This window comes from Microcebus murinus, chromosome 3 (genome assembly GCF_040939455.1).
Source record: "Microcebus murinus isolate Inina chromosome 3, M.murinus_Inina_mat1.0, whole genome shotgun sequence".
Classification (NCBI taxonomy): domain Eukaryota; kingdom Metazoa; phylum Chordata; class Mammalia; order Primates; family Cheirogaleidae; genus Microcebus; species Microcebus murinus.
Genome location: NC_134106.1, coordinates 20,009,940 through 20,033,352, shown reverse-complemented (window position 1 = coordinate 20,033,352; position 23,413 = coordinate 20,009,940). Strand labels below are relative to the sequence as shown.

The window sequence follows — 23,413 nt, the reverse complement described above, 5'->3', positions numbered from 1 at the left end:
AACCCCAGTGTAATCAGACCTTGGGTGACAGTGATGTGTCAGTGTAGCCCCATCAATTGGTGAGGGATGTTCCTGATAAGGGAGGCTGTGCATGAGTGGGGGCAGGGGGTACGTGGGCAATCTCTGCGCCTCCCTCTTAATTTTTCTGTGATCTAAAATGCTTTAAAAATGATCTTAATTTTAAATAAAGAATCTTTATTGATGTATCTGGAAGAAACACTATGAAAGCTGATCTCACCCTCATCTCTCATGTTAACCCTTCCAACTTCCAACATGGAGCACGCCTGCCCCCATGTGAGCAAGGAATGCTGACCAGAGAGCCTTTCAGGAGTGATTTGTATGCTATTCTCACAGGAGCAGAGGACAGAAGCAATTGTTCCAGATGAAAGCATCTATGATCTATACCTACATGGTAAGAGTCAGTACGAACATGGATGTTCTCCATGTAACTGAAGCACATTGTGCCATAAGCGAGCCTGGAGTCAAACGTGCAACCCACGGGCACTGGGAGCTGTGCCAGGACAGCGGTGAGGACACTTACCTCCTCCTTCTCCGGACTGTTCCTCGATTCCACCTCCACCTGCAGGGAGATGGTCTCTCCAATGCTCCTCCTCTTGGATAAGCGGTCCTCATCTGGGAAAGAAGCAGCCCAGAGCTGGAGTCTCCAGGCCTCGGAGAGACAGGACCAAGTCACCGCCCCACCTCCCAACCCGTCTGCCTCCACTCGCTCCACAGTCCTCTAAGGCTCAGTGCACACTCAGGGTATATCTGGAGTTTCCAGAAGCTTCCAATTGCTGTGTACTTTCTTCATCTATCTTAGGGTAGTTAGTCTTGCTCTTTAGGGCTAAGATTTTGGAATCGTTGATGAGCACAAGGAAGCTGCTTATGACCAGAATGCATATCTGAGCTTGTATAAGCATCATCTGCTAACAGCACTGGCAGCTGTCATTCGTGTAGTATTTTCTAAGTGCATTTGCATTAATACGGGCACGTCATTTCATGTACCTCTCACATCGACCCTCTAAGGCAGGTATTACTAATGTCCCTATTTTACAGTCAAGGACACTGAAACTCAGAGATGCCAAGGGACTCATCTAAGATTTTACAGGCCACAAGTTGCACAGAGGTCTGGAGCTGGCTCTCTGGTTCCGTAGCCCATGCGTGCTCTTTCCAGCCCAAGGGAGCCTCTCCCGTCCACAGGCCAGGCTGTCTTAGGGGACAGTTACTTTCAAGAATCCGCACTAAGGAGGAGAGGTGGGGACATCAAGAGAACTCACCATAAACTTCCACCGTGTCTTTCAGCCCTCGTGCAATATCCAAGGTGCCATGGAAGGCAATGTAAGGGCCCGCAAGTCCCTTACACTCAGGCCCTTAGCTGGCTAACAAAGACGGAGGCCGGCTTGGTAGTCCCTGCACAGAGCTCATACCTGTCAGCTGCGGGATGTAGGGCAGACAGAGCCGGTCCGCATTGTAGCCACTGCCCCCCAGGACTTCGCTGATCTTGCTCTGGCGGAAGAGGAACTCAATCACCACTCCGTCAAGGTTTTGAGACAGCCTGGACGACAAAGGAAGGAGAAGGCATGTTAGAACCGTAGGTGCCTAGAATGATTTCCTAATAACTTTCCTTATTGTAAAAGTAAGCTGGGTGCAGTGGCGCGCGTCTATAATCCCAGCCATTCGGGAGACCAAGATGGGAGGACTGTTTGAACCCAAGAGTTAGAGACCAGCCTGGGCAATATACAATATACCAAGACCTCATCTCAAAAAAAAAAAAAAAAAAAAAAAAAAGGTAATATGTTCACTATGCAAGATGACAGAGAAGCAAAAGGAAAAGAAAATCACCCAGACTGAAGTGCAGTGACTGTTTACAGCAGTGGTCATCGTGCACTGCAGTCTAGAACTCCTTGGCTCAAGCAATCCTTCTGCCTCAGCCTCCCAAGTAGCTGGGACCACAGGTGTACGCCACTGCACCTGGTTCAGTTACATACTTTTATGTACAAATATCCCCATCTCACGCACTGTTTTGTGATCTATTTCTGCCCGTGATTCCACAGGCGCCTGCGCTCCCCGGCGCTGACCTCCCCTGGCGCCAGACCACCAGCCTGCTCCCCCAGCTGCCTGGGGATCCCTGACCACGTGCCCGCGCTCTCCTCACCTGGGCCTCTCCACAAACACGTCCTCAGGGAGCATGTACGGAGCCTCTTTCTTCCTGGTCTCTATCACCTGGAGTTTGGGAGGAATCAAATGACAAGAGCCCGGTTCAACAGCGAGAGGGAGCTTGGAGCGGCAAAAAGAGGCCCCACCCGTTTCAGCATTCACCCCTCCCACAGCACACTCAGCCGGGCTTCTCAGTAGGAAACCCCGACCAACAGAGACCCTCAGCCGCCTGAGAAGTCCTGCTTCCCTTCGGGTGGTCTCTGGCACAGTGACACAGCACCCTCCCGACACCCCTCAGCCAAGCTGAGACCTGGGGTTTCTTGCTCTGTTTTGATAGTGTGTGTGTATAGTATTATTTTTTTTCTTTTTTGAGACAGAGTCTTGTTCTGTCACCTGGGCTAGAGTGCAGTGACATCATCATAGCTCACTACAACTCAAACTCCTGGGCTTAAGTGATCCTCCTGTCTTAACCTCCCAAGTAGATGGGACTACAGGCGCGTGCCAAGATACCTGGCTAGTTTTTCTGGTTTTTGTAGAGACAAGGTCTTGCCTCTTGCACAGGAAGGTCTTGAATTCCCATCCCAGCCTCCCAGAGTGCTAGGATTACAGGCATGAGCCACCACGCCCGGCCTTGCTATTAATAGTATATTTTAAAGTTAATTCTAGACATTGTACAATTCCACCTGTAAATGCTTCAGTGTGTTTTAAAATATCTTTATGCAACCACAGAGAACATTTGACTATAGACTGGGTCCAAGGCATTATTGATAATGTAATTAGCTACGTTACTAGCACGGCAATCATGTAGAGAGGTGCCCGTGTTGTTTTAGACATATTTGTTATATACATAAGGTCAAAGGACAGGATAGCTGGGATTTGCTTTAAAATATTTTAGCAAAGAAAAAGAAAAGGAGGTAGATATCTTTATAACTTTATTTAATCTACACGATAGCTAATGGATGTTCGTGGTTTTACTACGCTTTTGCAGTACTTTCGAATGTTCACAGCAAAAGCTCCAAGTGGCTTCCGTCCACCTGATCTGAGGGGTGTGGGCGTGCGCTGGTGTGCGTGGGGGAGCGCAGAAGGCAGTGGATGGGCGGCAGCAGGTTAGGAGGGGGCACAGGCCACCCTCATGCCCGATCCCCCCCCCACTCTGTTGACGGAAGGCAAAGCTGCCGCAGTAACTGCTGTTACCAGTTCTCACGTCCCCCCTTCCCTCACTGCCAGGGACTAAGGTCAGCACTAGCACAGTGGAAGGGAAGCTGCTCCCAGGAAACCCCGAGTCGAGGGCCCCGAGCTCTCAGGGCCGTGGGACACCGACCTCGTGGATGTGCTGGCAGAAGGCAGGCACCGTGGTGAGCTGGCTGATGAGGTTCAGGTAGGCGGCACCCAGGGCGTAGAGCGCGCAGCGGTTGTACACAGGCAAGTTCTCCTCGTTGACCTGCGCCACGTCCTGGGGCAACACAGACGGGCCTCCTGCGTCAATGACAGGCTCCACCAGCGCCCCCACCCTCCGCCCAGCCTCTCCCCAACCTCCCTGACACATGGCTCACTTTTCTAGACCAAGCCTTCCTCAGCATTTGTCCCATGACTTCCCGGGGGATATTAAGACAAGTCATCCTCGTTAAAGCGGAAGGGAATGTTCTCTGGAACAATCTCTCTAATACTCACTGAGCACGAGGCAATGCACTAAATGCCCAGTCTGCAGTCGCAGCCTTGCGACCTGTACTGTCCAAACCCCACCACTAATCCCGCCACAGGGATGCCGCCGCCTCCACCAGCCGATGCTCGGAGGATGGGCCGGCTGGCTAAACTGGGTTTCTGTGTTAAGCTGAGAGAGCTGTGGGAGTCACCAGGGGACTGGGACACAAGAATCCCGAATTCTAGTTCTTGAGGGTAAAGAGAATTGAGACAGTTGTGGCGTCCAGGTTGGCCCTGCAGGATGGGGCGGCGTCAAGCTGTCACCTCAGACTCGCCATGGCTGCATTCCCAGGTTTGCCGCAGTTCAGGAACACGATGCCTGCCTGGCTTCAGGCCCTGGAGACCCCAGGTGCCTTTGAGGTGTGAGGGAGCCACCGGGATGCCCAGTGTCCCTGGGAGCACGCCCATGCGGGCAGACTGTGACTTCTCGAGCCCTGTCCCATGCCCCACTGGCGCCCACGAGCCACGCAGGAGGCTTGGGGCACACACAGGCTCCCAGGCCTGGGAGACCCTGACTCATGCATTTTTAACAATACGCATTTTTAACAAACGCTCAGCTCAATTCTGAAGCACAGCTAAGTTTGGGAGCCAGAGGATCCTTAGACAGACAAGTTTGTTGGACCTCTCAGGAATCACGAGCAGCCTCTTAGGAATCCCTGGAGCCTCACTCGGACCCTGCGAGAGACCTGGAGCACTAGGGGCGCAGAAATGTTTCCGAACCACCCTGCTCCCTGGGTCTCCTTTAGCTCGAGGCTGGGCCCAAGCCATGAACAGAGCATTCTTTGAGTTTCCCCAAACAGGAAGGGTTTGAGGTCTTCATGGAGGAATGACCAAGAGTGCAATATTCCTGGGCTCCAGAACAATCATTAAGCAGCTGCTACTCCCTGCTCTTAGAAGCACTAGACCCAAACAGTCCCCTGGCCCACCCTCGCCCACCTGCACAGCCAGCACCAGGCGGATGAGGTCCACCACCACCTCCTCGTTGGCCAGCTCGATGCTGATGAGCGCCAGCAGCCCGTACAGGGCCTCGTAGTGCTTCTGCACGTTCGTGTCCTCCTTACAGCTCAGGTAGATGTGTCTGTAGAGCTGCTGGGAGTGCTGGGGGTAGGAGCGGGCAGGAGGGTGTGGAGGGGACGGGGGGGGGGCAAGGAGAAGGGGGAAGAGGGCCGATTTGAGGAGGGGCAGGTGGCGTGTGTACCCTACCCCCACCCTCAGGGGCGGCGCCTTTCAAGCAGACTCAGTGGGAGGGACGCACGTGGGGGCTTGCTCGGGGAAGGGTGCGCTGCAATGGAACCAGCAACAAAAGCTGCTGCCCGTAGCCAGTTTTAGGAGCAGAGAGCAGTCGATGGCCCTGGACTGACTCATCGCCCTGGGCTTGACCCCCCAGAGGGGCCAGCTGGCCAGCCTGGCCACACAGAGCCTCGAGGGCGGAGGCAGGCTCTGGGGGCAGGGAGCGTCCGCAGTGACTGGGGCCACAGGCCTGGCCCGCCTGGGTCACGGGGTCCCAAGGCCGTGTTGCCTACCTTCTTCATGAAGACCGTGTCCTGTCGGGAGCATTTGTCCACTTTCAGCTTCAGGACAGAGATGTCACTGAGGGTACTGGGAAGGGACACAAAGGGCCTCCTCAGCCCTGTGTGGGGCTGGCCCAAGTTCACACGCTGTCACTGGGCTTTATCCCCAACATGGTTAATTGGCACCAAAGCCTCCCAGGGCTTCCCGGCCCTGGTTCATAGCCAATCTCCATCTTCTCCCAGGTTCTCACGTTCCTGCCCCTTTCTCTTAAATCTCAACCCTGATTATTCTCTTCCTCTTCTTATCCCCCCAGTCTCTCAGTCTCCACTGTGGCCCTGTAGTCCCTCCCTTCCCCCCAGCTGAAAACCCCCTTCAGTGCCTGCTCTTCTGTCCCGAATCTCCAACACCTCTCGCCCAGGCACAAGCGCCCTTGGTCTCCCCTGCCCTGCAGGACCCCAGGGTCAGAGTGGTGATCAGCTCCCTGGTGGGGCTCACTGAATATCTGAATTGTCCTCCCACCTGGTGTGGGGCCACTGGCCAAGAAGACAGGCTCTACTGCGCGTCCCTCCCCTGACATCCACTGGAGGAGAGACCCCCCATGGTCACCTGATGGTAGAGAACTTGTGCCGGTTGCCATGACGATCAATGAAACTGATGAGAATCTCTAGAACGAAGAGACGGATTTCTGCGTCCTCCATGAGGGCAGTGGAGAGAAGGCGGTCAAGGAAGTTGCTGGGCAGGGCTGACATCATGTTGTAGCACTGGAAACCTGTGGATACCTGCGAGGGAGCCCAGGACAGGTGTGCTCAGAAACCACGATCCCGCTGGGGGCAGGGAGGATACGGAGGAGCAGCCCGCAAAAGTTGGGTTTAAATCCATCCTCTCCCGACAGACAGCTCCCAATCAGCTTCCCCAATCTCGCCCCAGGCCCCGGATGCCACAGCAACTTTCTTGAACACTCTAGTATCCTTCTAACAACCTACTCGGCTCAGCTCAGAAGACTGTGAGTGGACAGGGACAGTGTGCAGAAACATTAAGGTGTTAAATGCAAGCAAGGGACGAGCACCCAGGGAAGCAGGAGCCAGGGAGCCTCTGAACCTAACGTGCCAACCTGCCCGGGCACAACTGACGAACACCTTTCATGAACACTATGCGTCATTAAGAGTATGACAGTCACGAAGAATTGGACAGTGGAAGGACTTACAGCTGGGCTGAAGAATCGGAACTCACACACATGGCAGCAGCCACAAAGCACACACAGACAGCATTTGGTCACATCTCTTCTAGACTAAAGCAGGTGGCATAAGGAGACACATCATGTATGACATTGCCAGAGCATTCAAAAGCAGCAGAGCGCAGTCACTGTCGGGCCCACATTGCAGAACAATGCCTTTGATGATTCAGAAGGCCACTGAGGATGTGGCACAGCCTGGCAGCATCAGTAGTTCACTGAAGGGGGGGGGTGGATGCAAGTGAACCCCAAACTATCAGCTTAATAAGATGCCATGCTGGGTACAAAGAACAGCATACGCTTGGCAAAGAAGTGGCAGGAATACGGAGACCAAGGAGATATCTAGATGTGGACAGTGTCAGAGCAAAGGGGCTTTACAAAATACAGTGCTGAAAGGGGTGAGGAGAGGAGGGAAGGGAGGGCATGAGTGGGCGAGTCGGGGGGTCTGAGTAGAAGGGCGTGGCCGGAACAGAGAGACTAAGAGATGAGACTGGGGTCGAGGGCAGGAAAGGGGGAGGGGCACCTCCCAGCTTCAGACAAAGAAATTCAAAATCCAGATGTGCACACCCATTAGAAACTGAGATCTAGGCCGGGCGTGGTGGCTCACGCCTGTAATCCTAGCACTCTGGGAGGCTGAGGCGGGAGTTGCTTGAGGTCAGGAGTTCAAAACCAGCCTGAGCGAGACCCCCATCTCTACTAAAAACAGAAAGAAATTAATTGACCAACTAAAAATATATATATAAAAAATGAGCCGGGCATGGTGGCGCAAGCCTGTAGTCTCAGCTACTCGGGAGGCTGAGGCAGCAGGATCGCTTGAGCCCAGGAGTTTGCGGTTGCTGTGAGCTAGGCTGACGCCACGGCACTCACTCTAGCCTGGGCAACAAAGTGAGACTCTGTCTCACAAAAAAAAAAAAAAAAAAAGAAAAGAAAAGAAACTGAGACCTATTCTGAAATAAGACGCAACACATGGAGAACAGTGTTTCTAGACAATTCTTCTTGTGGTTGAGTTTATGACAGGTGAGGAGAGGTTGGGGGACTGGGTTTAGGCTGTGCATAGGAATACCTGGGCACTCATGCAGACCGACAGCTCAAAATCGCTAAGGCATCTACGTATTTTATCAAGTTGGTCACCGGAATGGTGTTTGAGAGCGATGGATCTAGACTCCAGTGACAGGTGCACAGGTGTAAAGAAGAGGCATATAAAACGACGATGAAGGGGAAGACAGGGCTGGGAGACTGAGGCACACACGTGACAGGGGAGAAACGGAAAACAGAGGGAAGGACCTGGGGGCACCTGGAGGGAAAAGGTGGTAGGAACCAACAGATTCCATCTCAAGACAGTAATGTTTGACTGACAAAGCTATCAGTAGTCAACAAGGAACCTTTAGGAAAATTAGAAACAGGTGCCCTGTCTGCTCCGGATGCCCGGCTCCGTGGTGCCCAACCTGGCTAGTGAGTGGAGCACAGGCTGGATTTCAGCCCCCACTCACCCTTCCGGCGGGCGTATTTGTGCAGTGTGCAACCTGCATGCCTGTATGGTGGTGGCCTTCTCTTGGTCCCTTGGAAGGAGCTGCCTCCTGCAGAGGCAGAGCAGGAATGGGGATGGAAGAGGCTCACCTGAAGGAGGGATTTCAGCAGCATGATCTGGGTCAGACGGTTCCTGTTCTCCCTGTAGACGAGACACACTCCGTCACCAGGATGGTGCTGAGGGCGGAGGTCCCACACCTGCCTGCTCATTCTCCCTGGGATTAGTTCCCCCACAGGCTCATCTTGTTGGGTTACCCAGGACAGTGGCTTCCAGACGCAGGAGGCAGACCAGGCATTAATGGCTGCCCCCAAGGCGGGAGGTGGTTACTGGCGGGGCAGCCTGGGAAACTGTCCCGTGAAGGGCTGCCGAGGGACTGGAGAGGGAAAGGGAGCAGAGGGCAGAGCCAGGAGAGCCAACACGGACCAGGAGAGAGCAGGAACATGGAAGGGGAAGTGGGGAGGGACCTGGGCAGGGAGGGGCGGGGACTCACCCTGTCCTCCCCGCCTCCACGGGGTGCTGCAGGGAGGGCAGCGGGACCTTGCTCATGATGAACAGGATCACCTCCGAGCGCTGGTAAGTGGGCAGCGTGCTGGCAAAGGAGCCTGCGGGAGCAGGGCACAGAGCGCTGGCCCAGAGGAGGCCGTGGCCCCCGGGGCCTCTCCTGCCTGGCCCTTCACGGAGAGTGGGGCTGCCCTCTCCCAGCCAGCCAGACCCGGGAGAGGAGCCGCCCAGAGCAGTCTGGGTGGGACTCGGCCTGGTGCCATTCCTTCGCTTGTTATCACCGAGGTCGTCTTTACGGTCTCAGCTCCGTGACCAGAGCAGGGTGGACCCGGGACGTCCCGGTTGGCAGGAGGCATTTTCCCCAGCGGCCCTCCGGGTGCCCGTGGGTAGGTGGGGAAGGACCATGGCTCCACCGTCCCGCCCTGCCCTCTTCGCAGAGCTGAGGGAGGCTCCGGAAGCGCTGGGCCTTCACACGCTCCTGCGTGGCTTTGCAGTCCTCCACACCCAGGCGCACACCCTCCACCACCCGCTGCCTTTCCGCTTTTCTCCCTGCTCTCTTCCTCAGTCCCACCACCCTCCAAGGGCCCTACCCTGGAGGCCACAGGCCTGAGGACGGTGGGGCTCGGCTCTAATCTGAAGCCTGGGCGGAGAACCCCGGGGACTGTCCTGTGCTCCGTGGAAGGATCCTATTTCTCCACTGTCCGTGCACAGCATGACAGGGAGTGTGTGATAATCCTGCAACGCCCAGACTGATGCTGCTGTGGGCCCGTCCCTACACCTGGCCTCGTCCTGCCCGGCCCCCACTCTTCCTGGCCCCGTGCCGGCCACGCTCCCTGTCCCCACCTATGGTCTTGATCACCGCCTCCTGGAACATGCGCTCCTCGTGCTCCTTGATGATCTTGGTGCCCAGGCTGACGGCGCCGTCGTAGCTGCCGGTCAGGGCGTAGTCGATGCTGAGCCGCAGCTGCCTCAGCAGCGTGTTGAACATCTCCAGCACCGTGGGCCCTGCGCAGCGGGGAGGGAGACCCCACATGGAGGGCTGGCACCCGTCTCGCATCCCCTCCCTGGCTGCATTCCAGGCAAGCCCGGCTCCCATCCAGGTAGGAGCTGCTTCCGTCCCCCAACTTCCCCGGCTACCTTCTCCTCTGGAGGAAAACCCACCCGGCAAGGGCAGTTCTGTCCCTGGGGCTCCCTGGCCCCCACTCCCTCGCTCAGGGCCCCCACCCCCTCGCTCAGGGCCCCCACTCCCTCGCTCAGGGCCCCCAATCCCTCGCTCAGGGCCCCCACTCCCTCGCTTAGGGCCCCTTACCGACAGAGCCGGTGGCCGCGATGACCGCAGCCTCCGACAGAACCTCCACGATGCCAGCGCGCACGGTCGCGGCACTGCGGCTGTTGGCGTCCAGGTGGCCGAGGAGCTGCTGGATGACCAGGTGCGAGTGCTGCGGCTGCGGGGAGGAAGACGTGCTGGGCCCCCGTCGGGACCTCGTGTGGCCTTGGGGTCAGATGGCCCTCTCCTGGGACTCAAAGGCCAGGGCTAAGCTAAAGTGATGTCCCCAGGCCAGCAGGCACTGCAGGTGGCACCCACACCCAGTGTCCTTTCTGGAGCTCCTCGCACCACTGGGTCCAACAAAGAACCAGATCCCAGTGAAGACCTGGGTCTGCACATTGCTCCTGGGCCCTTTTACTTGAAATGGGTCCGAAGCCCATTTTAAACTATTGTCTTCCTTTTCATTTTTTCCCAGCCTCAGGCCTTACTGGCAAGGGCCATGAGAGGCCACATGGTTTAGTCCAGTGCTGTCAAGCAAGGTGTGGCCTGTGGGCTGGGGCCAATTCAAGACCTGTTTGACGTGGGTTTACACAGAGATAGTAAGTTCGGAGAGTCAGCGTTCGGCAATTTGACAGTGCCGCAGCAGCCGAGGGTCTCATCTGTGGGCTTGTATGTTCCATGAGTTTTTCATTTAATTTTTCTGGGAATTTGTTTTAACTGTATTTTATAAAAGTATTGGTCTGTGATGGGCTGGAAATTAAGCTGGCCCTTCTCCACATTTGCTTAAGCAGCACTGGTTTAGACAGCTGGGGGCTTAGGAGAAGTCACAGAGGACACCTGGCTTCCTGCCTTAGTGCACTGTCCTGCTCCCAGGGTGCCCTCGGTAGGGGACAAGCAGGACCCGGACAGCCGCCGTACCTGAATTGAGTACATGATGATTTTGAAGCAACGGATGGCGAACACCTTGGGCTCCCAAAGAGAGTGGTTATCCAGATGGCTGCGAGGGAGAAAACACGGGGTACAACCGTGAAATGCCGATTGACGGTAGGGAGGAGAGACGCCCTTGGAAGGACAGTGACGCCTCCTGAGAGCCCTTGCAGTTCCCGGGTGGGTGAGGAGGGGCTTACAGGTGTGGCTGAGAGAAGAGAACCATGAAGGGCCCTGGGGCAGCCCCAGCCCCAGAGCTGGAGAGGGGCGCAGGGACCGGCTCCGTGGCTGTGGACGTGTGGAATGAAGCTGGGCACCCTCGTCCAGCTTTGGGCGCCTTCCTTCCAGCTCCTCTCCCCACTGCGCTTGGCCACTGTGCCGCAGCTCTTACTGTCATAGCGCAGGGAACACGGGCACAGAGAAGGGGCCGGCTTGGCCACAGCGCCACAACTGTAATATCCCTTCCCTTCTCCCCAAGCCGGCAAGGAGATGCCGGGGGCCTGCAACAGTTCAAGGCTGAAGGCTGGGGCAGGGGACAGGGACACTCACATGAGAACAGGCTTGATGGCGTTTTTGATGTTGCCAAAGGCAGCCCGGCCCAGCAGCTCCCGGAGGCACCTCTCGGCCAGCTCTGCAGGGTTCTCCTTTTCCTTCTCCGGCGCTTGGAGGGGTGAGGGAGACCGGCTGGGGAAACAGAGGCACACGGTCAAGGACAGAGTGCAAAGTTGGGAGTCAGTGCCTCAACCCTGCCAGTGGTGACAGTCGGGCAGGAAGGAATTTGACAGGGGCTGCACTAGGTAACAGGGAGGCACCATGTCTTCAGAAAGTAAATGAGGCAAAGACGCCCCCAACTGGGGGAAGAGGAGGAAGGTGGTGGTGGGGGGGAAGGGATTAAGGTCCTTTTCTGGAAATCCTTAAGGGTAGGCCTGGCGTGCCCTTGTGGGAAGGACTCTCTGAGCCTAAGGGCCTTGGGGGGGCTCCATGCTCCTAAGGCCTCAGAAGGAGATGGGATATGGAGAGAGGTAGGGGGCAGACAGAAAAGGGAGAGAGAGCAAAAGGAAGGGGGAGGAAGGAGAGGCAAGGAAAAGGAAAGGCACGGTGGCTGGCTCAGGCATGGCTCAGTGGTACCCACATCACAGGGAGTGGGCCCAGACAGGGACAGAACCAGGAGCCCTGGCCGTGAGATGCCAGAGACCAGAGGGAGCCCGTCAGTGAGCTGCTATTCCAGAAGCAGCCACCAGAGGGCAGACTCACTTCCCAGCCAGTCTCCAGCAGCCTGCACTCCCTTGACTGAAAGTGAAAAACCCAGTGTCCCCAAACCAGCATCATGCACAGATGGCCAAGGTGGGACAGCAACATGAACCTCCCCCACCATCCCATTTCACAGAGGGGAACAGTGAGGGGCAGGGAAGGGAATGACTCCCATGCTTAGGGGCTCCAAGATTAAAACCCCGTATCTGCAAGTCTTGCCGAGTGGCTGCAGGCTGGTCAAACATGCGTGTATTTTAAGGGCCTGAAATAGCATCAGGAAGCGCGGGAGGAAGGTCCGGAGGAAAGTCCTAAGTAATTGGAGCCATGAAAGGCATTTTAAAACCTCCTTGGCCACTGCTTCCAGGGAGACAAAGGTAACCCGACTCTTGGCTCCTCGAGTCCTTCCAGCACCCACCACTTGCCCCAGGGAGCCAGCACCACGGCTGTCCTTCCTTCGCTAGGGCAGATGGTGAGGGGCACAGCGGGCTGGCACAAGGCCAGCCCCAGGCTCCTGGGGGGCCAGCTTTGGACTGATCGCAGAACAAGCCACGATCCCTGGCCTTGTGCGCCCAAGCCACGTGGCTCCTGAGAAGCCTGGGAGGGCAGCCTCAGAGGACCGGTCATGTCCGCAGTCCGAGCTCCATCCGGCCGGCTTACCTTTCTGCTTCCTCTACGTGCTGCAGATTGAAAAGCAGCGACGGGACGATCTTGTCCATGTGCTGTGGGTCCCAGATGTTGGCCTGCAATTCATCATTCACTGTCTTCCTCACCACCCCTTGCAGACCTTTGATGCCCGACATTCGAATTCTGTAAGGAACAGGGTGAAATGGGACTATGAAGTCCTCGAGCCCCGAGAAGACCAGCTTCTGTGGCAAAGAGAGGAGCACAGTTTGGGGGATGGGGATACCTTCGTCCACCGGAAGGCAGAATGGAGACTACCTGTTACACTTCACGTGACCTGACCTCCCGGCCGGCCGGCTCTGTGGACACGAGTCCAAGAAGCCATGTCTTCTGGCTGGTCGTGGAGACTCCCAGACTGCCCTTGCCCTGGTCCCATCCAGGCTGCATCCCTAGGGTGCTGGCCGCTCCAGCTCTCCCCCTTTAGTACTTAGCTGGGCCCAAGATATAAAAGCTCAAAGTGCTGCCAAGGACTTATGAGGCCGAATCCAAGGCTGTGGACAACTTACAGGGCAGGGAGAGGGCCAGAGCTGCAGGCTCTCAGGTGCAAAGGAGTTCCAGCTGGGGCTAAGCTGGCTGAGAAATTGGAGGGGACACTGAGTAGCAGCACAAAGGGGGTCCCTTTTGCACACTCCCAGTCCCTCTGTGCCAACTCAAGGAGGATGCCTTCTTTACTGGCCATTAATAAAGGCTGGTATTTCAGCCTGAAGTTTTTTCTTTTCCTTTTTATATCAAACTTTTTTCCTGATTATAAAATAATAAATGTTCATTATAGAAAAGTATAGAGAAGAAAAGATTTAGCCCTACCATCATTACTCGAAGATAACCATTACTGGGCATTTTGGTGTTTTTCCTTCTATATATAATATATAACAGAATTAAGAACCTATTGCATATTTAATTTGTATTGCCCCCTTGCCCTCTTTTTAAGAGACAGGGTCTCACTCTGTTACCCAGGCTGGAGTGCAGTGGCATAAGCATAGCTCACTGCACCCCCCAACTCCTGGGCTCAAGCAATCCTCCTACCTCAGCCTCCCAAGTAGCTAGGACTACAGGTGTGCGCCACCATGACTGGCTAAGTTATTATTTTTATTTTTTGTAGTGATGGAGTCTCCTATGTTGCCCAGGCTGGTCTCAAACTCCTGGCCTCAAGCAATCCTCTTGCCTCCGCCTCTCAAAGTGCTAGAATTACAGGTGTGAGCCACCTCATCCAGCCATGCATTGACTTTTTGTCACATAAATTTTGGTTATAAGCATTTTTTCTTTATCATTGACTCCTCAAAACATGTTGAATGACTGCATGATCGCCTATAATAACTTTCTAAACTAGTCCCCCATTGATCATTCATTTCCCGATATTTTGCTATTATAATAATGCTATGATGGATATCATTGTATACAATATTTTATGACGTTTCAAGTCCTTGCCATGAGTGTAATCACTGAATCGTAAGGTAGGACATGAAAGAAAGGCTCCCGATACTGCCAAGTGACACTCCCCTCCCCCACCCGTGCAGGCAGCAGGAGACCCGGTTCTCACTGTGCCCGCCCCAGCACCGAGGATCTCATTTTAAACATCTGTTCTAATTTTATGACTCAGAAACATCCACACATCTTGTAGCTATTTCGGTTGCATCCTTTTGATGATTGTTGGAGTTGAACAGCAGTTTTTCTGAATGTTTAGTTGACAGTTGTATTTTCAGCCTCAGTTTTACCCTGGGCCTTACCGAGTGACCATCACTGAGGGGTGGCAGGAGCTTAGCACCAGGATGCCCTGGCCAGGACCCTTCAGGGCTGCTGGCAGCAGTCAGAGATGTCCCGGGGGAACACTTGGCCACTCTGACCCTGACCCCCACTCAAGCCCCTGAGCCGGAGTCTGTCGAGACTTTTGAGTAAACTAACTGGAATATTATTCCACGTGCTATCCCCGGCTCCTGGTTAGAAGGCACTCCTGAGTGCACACCCGAAATACACCCTAAACACGCCGGGCTCATTCGTCCCACCCCAGAGGGCCTGGCTGGCAAGAAACCAGGCTTGGCTGGTGGTACATTTTCTACGCAGGCCTTCCTTAGGCGTGAATGTGGATTAACTTTTCTTCTTTTCCTAACTACTTGCACTCCTTCAATCTCCCCAGAATCCTTTCTGTACACGTGCAGGTTTCATTCCGTGTCACCCAGAGCTGATTGTCCCTTTCACAATGAGTTCACAGAGATCAGGCCTGGGGAAGAGGGAACTTCTCACTGTGCCTCTTACGGGGCTCCGTGGAGACCTACCCACGGCCAGGGGCCTGTGCAGTCTCTGAACCCAAGTGGAGTTCAGAGAATACTGATCTGCTGGCTCTGAGGGATCACGCAGCACACGCACGCACACACGTGCACACACATGCACGCCCACACGCCCACACACATCCCCACTGTGCAGAGCCAAGGGTGTTCTTGGAAAGGGCAGCCACCGGCATTCAGAGGCATCCCCGGGCTCCTAGAGCGAAGCGATGCCGTGCGCACGGACAGCCCGGCACACCTGCCCCCACTCTGGACTCCGGAAAGACCAACAGGACATGAACAACACAGGGGGATCTCAGGGAAAAGGGAGGTGCTGGAAGAGAGTGAGGCAGAAGGCACAGGAAGGAAGAAGACTGATGCCCGACAATGCCTCCCCTCTCGCCCTGTGGCCTTCCTGTCATGGGTGACAACTGCTAGTCTGTGGTGTAATGGCACTGCCGGGGAAGGGACAAACCCCAGCCTCCCTCCTGATGTTCGGGACACTCTCATTGCTGCAGGGACGCGGCGCTGAGCGTGCTGCACACGTGGGCTGATCGCGTGTGGGCAGAGTCACAGGAGTGTCCCTTTCACTCTGCCTCTGGACAGCGTGGCCCAGCCTGGGCGGGCCAGGACAGTGCTTGACACAAAATACCTATGTCCTGTTCCATCACATATTTACCGATCATCAGTCTGACTCGGGGCACTGTGCTTCATGCATTTGTGTCAGTGTATTTTCATTTTAATTTCTTTGTGGTTTTGAGAGGTCTCACTTTTATATCTATGAGTATTTTCTATTTTTTTCCAGTCCTTTATTGCATTCAAATGTGCATGTTTCTGCAAGTTAAGTGTTTTTATACATTTGCGTGTGTATATGTGAAAGTGTATTCTGAAATTCAAGATGTGTCTCTGAAAGCATTCATTCACTCCATCATCCACCCAGTGAATATTCGATACTCTGCAGGCACTGGTTTAGCACTCGGGATGCATCAATGAACAAACTGATGACTCCTGCCCTGGTAGAACTTACACTGCAGTGGGAAGAGACAGGCAATGAATAAGAATGTAGTAAGTAAATGAGGAAACATGTTCAAAAGGGATGAGTACCATAGGAAACAACCAGAGCGGGGTAAGGAAGAAGTGGGTGTGTGGGCATGTGCAGAGGTCACTTCACTGACAAGGGGACATTTGAGCAAAGGCTTGACAGAGGCGGGGCAGTGAACTATGCAGATCCATGGAGGGAGCCTCCAGGCATAGGCACAGGTTGTGCAAAGGCCCTGGGGCAGGAACACCCTGGTGTGCTTGAAGCACAGCAAAGAGGCCTGTGTGGCTGTGGCCATGGGAGAATGAGCGAGTGGAAGGGGAGAGGGGCTAAAGTGGAAAGGCAGCCAGGATCAAGCAGAGCAAGGACTTTGGCTCCTTATCGGTGGGTGTAGATTTTGATGGATAATGCTGTTTCTGGAGTATCAATGCATGTAATTCTGAACAAGAGTGTGTGGAGGGGGTGTGTGTGCGTGTGTGTTCTGTCACTTGCTCTCAAGTTGAGCTCAAAGCCCATTATCTTACACTGAGTCCTGTTTTCCGGCCCCAGTGGTTTTTCCTTTAGAAACCACGTGTGGGGAGCCCGGAGCCACCGCTGGCCCACCCACGCCCAGCGCGGTGCTCCTCCTCCCCGGCAACAGGAGGGCAGACGCACCGGTGCTTCCGCCGAGAGCCGAGCAGCCACCCGTGCCGTCCCCTACTCACTTAGTCTTGATTTCCAAGTCATCATGGCTCGAGTGGCACATCTCACTGAATCGGGACACAAAGAAGTCATAGCTCCGATGGTAGGATGGGGTGTCCTCCTCGATGTTGGCGAACTTCACAAACTGTCAGGGAGGAAGGAGGAACACCGAGAGGTGACCGCCGCGCTCCTCACTTCTGAGCACCCCGGCCCCAGCTGTGGCGAAGCCACGGGAGCCACGCACCCCGGACGGCTCCGTCTGCCTCCCAGAGCACACCGGAGACCCGAGTTCCCAGCCCTGCTTCCCTCCCCGTCTACGACGCGGGACTGGAAACCGTGGCCCTGCTCGGGCCTTCCCCGCTGGGGGAGCAGAGGACAGAAGAGACGGGAAGACGAAGGGGCTCGGTGAGGGCCTGCTCTCACCCCTCCATGCAGAGCTGCGGAAACACGCCGGCTGGAAGGCTGCTGGGAATAACGTGGACCCCGAGTGAAAGCCAGTGTCAAAGCACTCGGCACCACCCTAGAATGAATTCCGGGGCCCAAGAACAAGTTTGAAATTTGATTTAAGGATGTAATTACATTTCATTGTTAAAACTTGGAGTAAATTTTTTAGTTTTGCCATTTCAGTTCAGTAAGTCTTTTTTTTTTTTTTTCTTTGTTGAGACAGAGTCTCTCTTTGTTGCCCAGGCTAGAGTGAGTGCCGTGGCGTCAGCCTAGCTCACAGCAACCTCAAACTCCTGGGCTCAAGCAATCCTCCTGCCTCAGCCTCCCAAGTAGCTGGGACTACAGGCATGCGCCACCATGCCCGGCTAATTTTTTCTATATATATTAGTTGGCCAATTAATTTCTTTCTATTTATAGTAGAGACGGGGCCTCCCTCTTGCTCAGGCTGGTTTCGAACTCCTGACCTCGAGCAATCTGCCCACCTCGGCCTCCCAGAGAGCTAGGATTACAGGCATGAGCCACCGCGCCCGGCCAGTTCAGTAAGTCTTGATCAGCATTCTCAGCTGCTAGATTCCTTCTGCGTAACTGTGCCGCGCATCTGCAATTCTAAATAGGACTTAATTTCAACTGAGTCCTGCAGAGAAGCAAGAATCACAGACTAACTGGGGTTAAATTACTAAAAATTCAATATAATTCTTATAGGTTATTTTGTTTAACGTTATAAACTTAGTATCCCAAACAACTCTAAAAAGATCAGCTTTACAGTAAAATATATTCCCCATTATTATGCCTTGAATTTTTTGCAAACAATTGCTGGTTCAAAAAAGATATACTATTTTTCATAAAAATATCTAGTTAGTGTAGTCTCATACTATTATTCAGTATTGTCAATCTATGTCCCTATTTAACTACTTAATAGTTGTTAATAACTTTTTATGGATTAAAATTAGTCCACAAACATCATTAATTATGGCATTGTTTTGTTCTTACGTTAAAAACATGGTTATTTTCTGTCAACTGATAGAATCTCAACATACAAAGCAGATAGGGAGATCGTACTTTGCAAGCTGTATCTAATCAAACACAATCAAGCAATTCTGTCTTTTTTGAGCAATATTTTTTGATTAAAAGTTTAAAAAAATCTAGCAAAAAGATAAATAAAAGGCATACATAGATTTGGGAGTGAACATTCTGTAAAATGGGCACATTTTACAGAACCCGTGTCGCAGGTGCTCACCAGGATTAAATGAGGGGACATACGCAGAGTGACCCAGGCGTGCTCAGGAAGCAGCGCCACAGCAGTCGTGGTGACAGTGGTTGTTTATGGTCAGTCCCATGCACTCTGGGCAGGGCTCGGATGTGGTTTGAGCCTTGTCCTTTTCATGGTGCCAACGTGGGCCCAGCCAAGAGCCCAGATGGGCAGCGCGGACCATGCAGGCAACGCACCTCAAGTGCAAAGCACTTGAAGGAAATGAGTTCCAGGCACGGGGGGAGGGGTGGGGGCGGAGGGCAGTGAGAGCTGGAAGGTGACAGCCAAGCACCCTGAGCACCATCCAGGGACTGGGGGGCCCGGTGCCCCAGGCCTGGGGCGGGAGGAGGGCCGAGGAGGGGAGCTCCCACTGCCACTGCCGCCGCAGGACTAGGAAGGAGGGGCTGAACACCGCCTTCCTTTCCTTTACATGGCACCTGTCACCTCCTAGCCACGTGACTGAAGTAGAGAAGCTTCAGAAAAGCTCCCTGAGCTCCAGGAATATGAGGAACTGCGTGGATCGAGGCATATTATTAGTGAGGTTCTGATTCTAAGAAGGTTAAACTTTTATGGCCCCTCAGGATTGAGCACTGAGCAAACCGCGTCGCCAGGCGACACACAAATACCTTGTAAACAGCACTGAAAGCAGCATTCTACTCCCAACACGCCCACACTCCGTGCGCCGCGCCTTCCCATCCAACCCGCTGGATCGGAAAAACAGATTTCATATATGGTCATAAGAAAGTTTGTTCCCTGCCGTGTTCTGTTGGAAGTCTGCAGAATATCTAAAAGGCACCAAAAGGCATGAGTTCTTGAAGAGGCTATTCATAGACACAGGAGTTTTCATCAGGAATGGACGCACCGGCCCAGTTAATACCTATATTCTAAGTAATGACAACATTAAACGTTTCTACGGCACTTGCAGCTTCTACTTCTGGGCTGGCTGGCTGTGACAGCGTTATCTCCGCCTTGGTCTTCATGCCATCTCCTGTCTGTCAAACCTCTCTCTGCCCGGCTCTTATACAACGCTTGTGATTGCGTTTGGGACCACCAGGCTGATCCAGGATACTCTCCCAATCTCAAGATCCTTAACTTAATCACACCTATATAGACCCTGTTTCCATACAAGGTAATATTCACAGGTTCCATGGATTAGGGTGTAGACATCTTTTGGGGCACTGTTTTTCAGCCTATGAGAACATCCATTCTCATATAATTTTCAGCAAACGAGTGAGTTTAGCAGGACATATATTGCTCCCATTGTAAAGATGAGGAAACTGAGGCTTTAAGGGAGCAAGTGAATTATTTGAAATCTCTTAGCTTGTGACAGGTGGAGCTGGGCCTTAGACTTGGTAATTCTGACACTGGGTTCCCTGCTCTTTGCTCTTCACATTTTAACATGCACCAGAACTACCTGGGGAGCTTGTTAAAAATGTAGATTTCTGAGCCACCCTGGGCCTACTGAACAGACTCTCTGGGGGTAGGGCTTGGGTATCTGCATTTTTAAGTCCTGGAGAGTCTGGGGCAAGGCGTCCTTTGCCCCAGGGTAAGCTGGTCCAGTAGCTATGGAAATGTTCTGAGGCCCAGCTGGGGGAAAGAAAGCTTTGGCAGAACCTTGGGAAAACCTAGGGAAGCGTGTCCTTGGTAATGGAGGTCGGCCAAGCCTGGGTAGATAGACCTCCTTGGAAGGGGAGAACTGGAGTGGTTCAGGATTGGCCAAGGGTTGGATGGATGACCTAGTGTGGCTCCATCTCTGGAAGACACTATGTCCCCTCTGGAGGCCAGGACTGTCTGGGAGGCTGCAGCTGTGAGGCTTGGGCTGCTGCCCATTCATCCCCTCGTTCTGCCAGGACTGCTACTCTGCCCTGGGGGCTAGTGAGATTGCACTTAATGCCAGTCCTGGACCTCCCATGCAGAGGGTGAGCGCCCCATGTATAATGTTATGGGTGGCAACAGGGCTATCTAATAAAATAAGCACCTTTCTGGTACTAGGATCAATGAGCATCCTTTTTATGTTGGTGGTGGTATAAATTTATGGGGCGCATGAGAAGTTTTGTTGTAAGTATATACCGTGTAGTGATCGAGTTGGGTTATTTAAGTCGTGCATCACCCAAGTATAATACATTTTTGTTAAGCACAGTGACCCTACTCTGCTATCAAACACTGAAATTATTCCTTCTGTCTTGCTGTGTGTTTGTACCCCTTAACCCACTTCTCTTCAGTGCCCTGCCCACCTCCCTGCTCACCCTTCCCAGCCTCTGTTACCTCTTCTTCCACTCTCTACCTGCATGTGTTTACATTTTCTAGCTTCCACACATACGTGACAACACGTGACACTTGTCTTTTTGTGCCTGGCTTGTTTCACTTAAGGTAACTCCATCCTCGTTGCAGCAAATGACAGGATTTCATTCCTTTTTTATGGCTGGGTTTGACAGCCTGACAGGAGCAGCGTCCTTCCCTGAGTCTGCGAGCGCGAATGCACAGACACAGCCACCCAGCTAGATGGCCTGCCAGGGAGCAGCGGCCTGCGGTGTCCCTGTGGGGTGGTTCCTGGAGAGCCGGCTCCATGCCACTCCCGAATCTCCCAGGGGTTGGCATGAGGGGGCCAAACTTGGGATTTTGGTGACGGTGACTCAGAGGGTCGGATGGGTGCTTCATGGGGCCCTGGTTACGGACCACACCCACTGGGGAAGTCCACCTGGGAACTGTGCCCAAACCTGGCTGAGATGGGGTTGGGATTTACCGTGAGTGAGGCCTTCATCCCTCTTACGAGAGGCAGTGTAGTGTCGCGATATGAGAAGGTGTTGGGAGCCAGACTGCATATTTGAATCCCACCTCCCCCACTTATTAGTAGGGTGACTTGGGCCAAGTTACTTAAGCTCCCTGTGCCTCAGCTGCCCCATCTGTAAAATGGGAATAACACAAGTATTTGCCTTATAGGCTTAGTATGACCAGAACTCCACCTGCCCTGCCTATCACACTTAACAGCCACCTCCTCCTTTCTTTTCCCACCACATTTTTGGCTTGCTGTCCACACGCTGTGAGTTTTCACTGGGCTCATTTACCCAGTGAATTCCTGCACTCAAGCAATCCTCCTGCCTCAGCTTTTCCAGTATCTGGGACTATAGGTGCAAGCCACCACACTCAGGTCACTATTTTTTAAATGCACGACACAGCAGGAACATCCTGTCTGCCTCACCCCTACCATTGCTAATAATTCATACATTATAAATGGCTTTTATCAAAATGCTAATTGCCTAATGCACAAGATCATGAAAAAATAAAGTTGGAATTTTTGTTTTATTTTTTAAGATATAGCCACATGAGGAAGGTTTCCATAGCAACAAATCGAAGATTCTGAACATGTGACATTTCAAAGGGCAGGGGCACTGCTAGGGTCACCCTTTCAAGATCAAAGTGCTAGCTCTTTATACATAACAAAGGGTGGCAAGTTTGCTGGAGCAGATCACCCACTCTCCCACGGAGGCAGGCAAGAGCCACCGTTGTGTGAAAACTGAGGGTTACTAAGGGCCAATAAAGAGAAAACAGGCTCCAAAGACTGACACTGCCAAAGAGCTCTGCCCTGGTCTGGAGGAGGGAAGAGAGCTGGCTGGCCTTTCCACCAGCCAAGCCTCTCCAGCAGAAGACAGGCTTTCCCTCTTCTGCAGACGGGCACTCGGAGCCAAACCGCCTCCTGCTGTCAACAACAGAACGACAGTTAAAAATACCAGGCACAGAGAGAACCCCGACTCAAGGACTGTGGGGCTTTTTGCTGTGTTTACCTGCACAAGGAGAAATGTGAACACCACATCCTAGCTGGAAAGCAAACCCTCCAGACCACACGCCTTTGACTACAACACTGCTGGCCCCTTTCTCCCGCTCCTCTTGTTTACAGCCACTCCCTGGAGCAGTTGTCACTAGAGCCAGAGGAACAGTCCCACGGTAACCTGATCATGTCCTGCAAACCTCCTGATTGTCAGCCAAGTAATTCTCTAGATCTACGACATACGCTCCCATCCACCCATCCTTCAAAACTCTTCGCAAAACTAGCTGTGGTTTTAAGGATTCCTGGGAAAGGCTAGTCCTTGCTGTCCCTGAGAAGCCACCATCCCTTCTGGCACCCCGAGGCCTGCACTCAGGCAGTACCAGCTGCCTCTGCTCTGCGATCTGGCCTTAGCTGGTGCAGAGCGTGGCCACGCCTGAGCCATCGCCCGGCTTCATGGGACCCGCCTCTGGCCCGCTGTCTCCAGCAGTGCTGACTGCTGCACTGGAGATGCAGACGGGAGCATTTCTAGTCTTCAGGTGACAGTTAAAACCACAGAGTTGATGAAATCGTCCAGGGGGAGCATATCACGTGGGAGACGGCAGAGCAGAGAGCCGTGGCGACCACAGACGTTTCAGGGGCACAAGGAAGAGAATCATTAAAAGAAACTGACTTAGTTTCCTGTGGCTGCTGTAACAAATCACCACAATTTAGTGGTTTAAAACAACACAAATTTATTATCTCGCAGTTCTGAAGCTCGGGAGTCTAAAACGGGTCTGCAGGGCTGCAATTCCTTCTGGAGGCTCCAGGGGAGCATCTGTTTTCTCGTCTTTTCCAGCTTCCAGGAGCCACCTACATCCTTGGGCTCATGTCCCCTTCCTCCACCTCCAGGGCCAGCAGCAGAGCGTCCTTAATCTTTCTCTCTGTCCCTCGCGTCTATTATCACGTCACCTTCTGCCTCCGATCCCGGTGTCCCTCATTACAGTGACCCTGGGATTGCATCAGAGCCACCTGCATTATCCAGGATAACCTCCCCCAGCTCATGATCTTTAACTTGATTACATCAGCAAAGTCACCTTTTGTCACATAAGGTAGCATCACAGGGTCCAGGGTTAGGACACAGACATCCTGGGGCGGGGGGGGCATTATTCGGCCGACCACGAAAACTAAGCAGGGCGAGCCGGGTAGGAAGAGTTGGGACAACAGGCCCATGGACCTCGAGG

The 23,413-nt window shown here is 53.5% G+C and overlaps 1 protein-coding gene across 1 annotated transcript in view; it reads right to left on the bottom strand.

The window, feature by feature from the left end:
• EFR3B (EFR3 homolog B) overlaps positions 1 to 23,413 on the bottom strand; it is a 79,675-nt gene that overhangs the window by 6,537 nt on the left and 49,725 nt on the right. The window contains exons 5-19 of the mRNA XM_012788125.2: positions 16,758 to 16,879; positions 12,733 to 12,882; positions 11,374 to 11,508; positions 10,816 to 10,894; positions 9,940 to 10,075; positions 9,474 to 9,635; positions 8,620 to 8,731; positions 8,219 to 8,270; positions 5,977 to 6,149; positions 5,382 to 5,457; positions 4,795 to 4,956; positions 3,479 to 3,610; positions 2,156 to 2,223; positions 1,428 to 1,555; positions 542 to 633 (exon numbers count right to left, since the gene is read on the bottom strand). Coding sequence (XP_012643579.1) covers positions 542 to 633; positions 1,428 to 1,555; positions 2,156 to 2,223; positions 3,479 to 3,610; positions 4,795 to 4,956; positions 5,382 to 5,457; positions 5,977 to 6,149; positions 8,219 to 8,270; positions 8,620 to 8,731; positions 9,474 to 9,635; positions 9,940 to 10,075; positions 10,816 to 10,894; positions 11,374 to 11,508; positions 12,733 to 12,882; positions 16,758 to 16,879 — 1,779 coding nt within the window. The remainder of the gene's footprint in view (positions 1 to 541; positions 634 to 1,427; positions 1,556 to 2,155; positions 2,224 to 3,478; positions 3,611 to 4,794; positions 4,957 to 5,381; positions 5,458 to 5,976; positions 6,150 to 8,218; positions 8,271 to 8,619; positions 8,732 to 9,473; positions 9,636 to 9,939; positions 10,076 to 10,815; positions 10,895 to 11,373; positions 11,509 to 12,732; positions 12,883 to 16,757; positions 16,880 to 23,413) is intronic.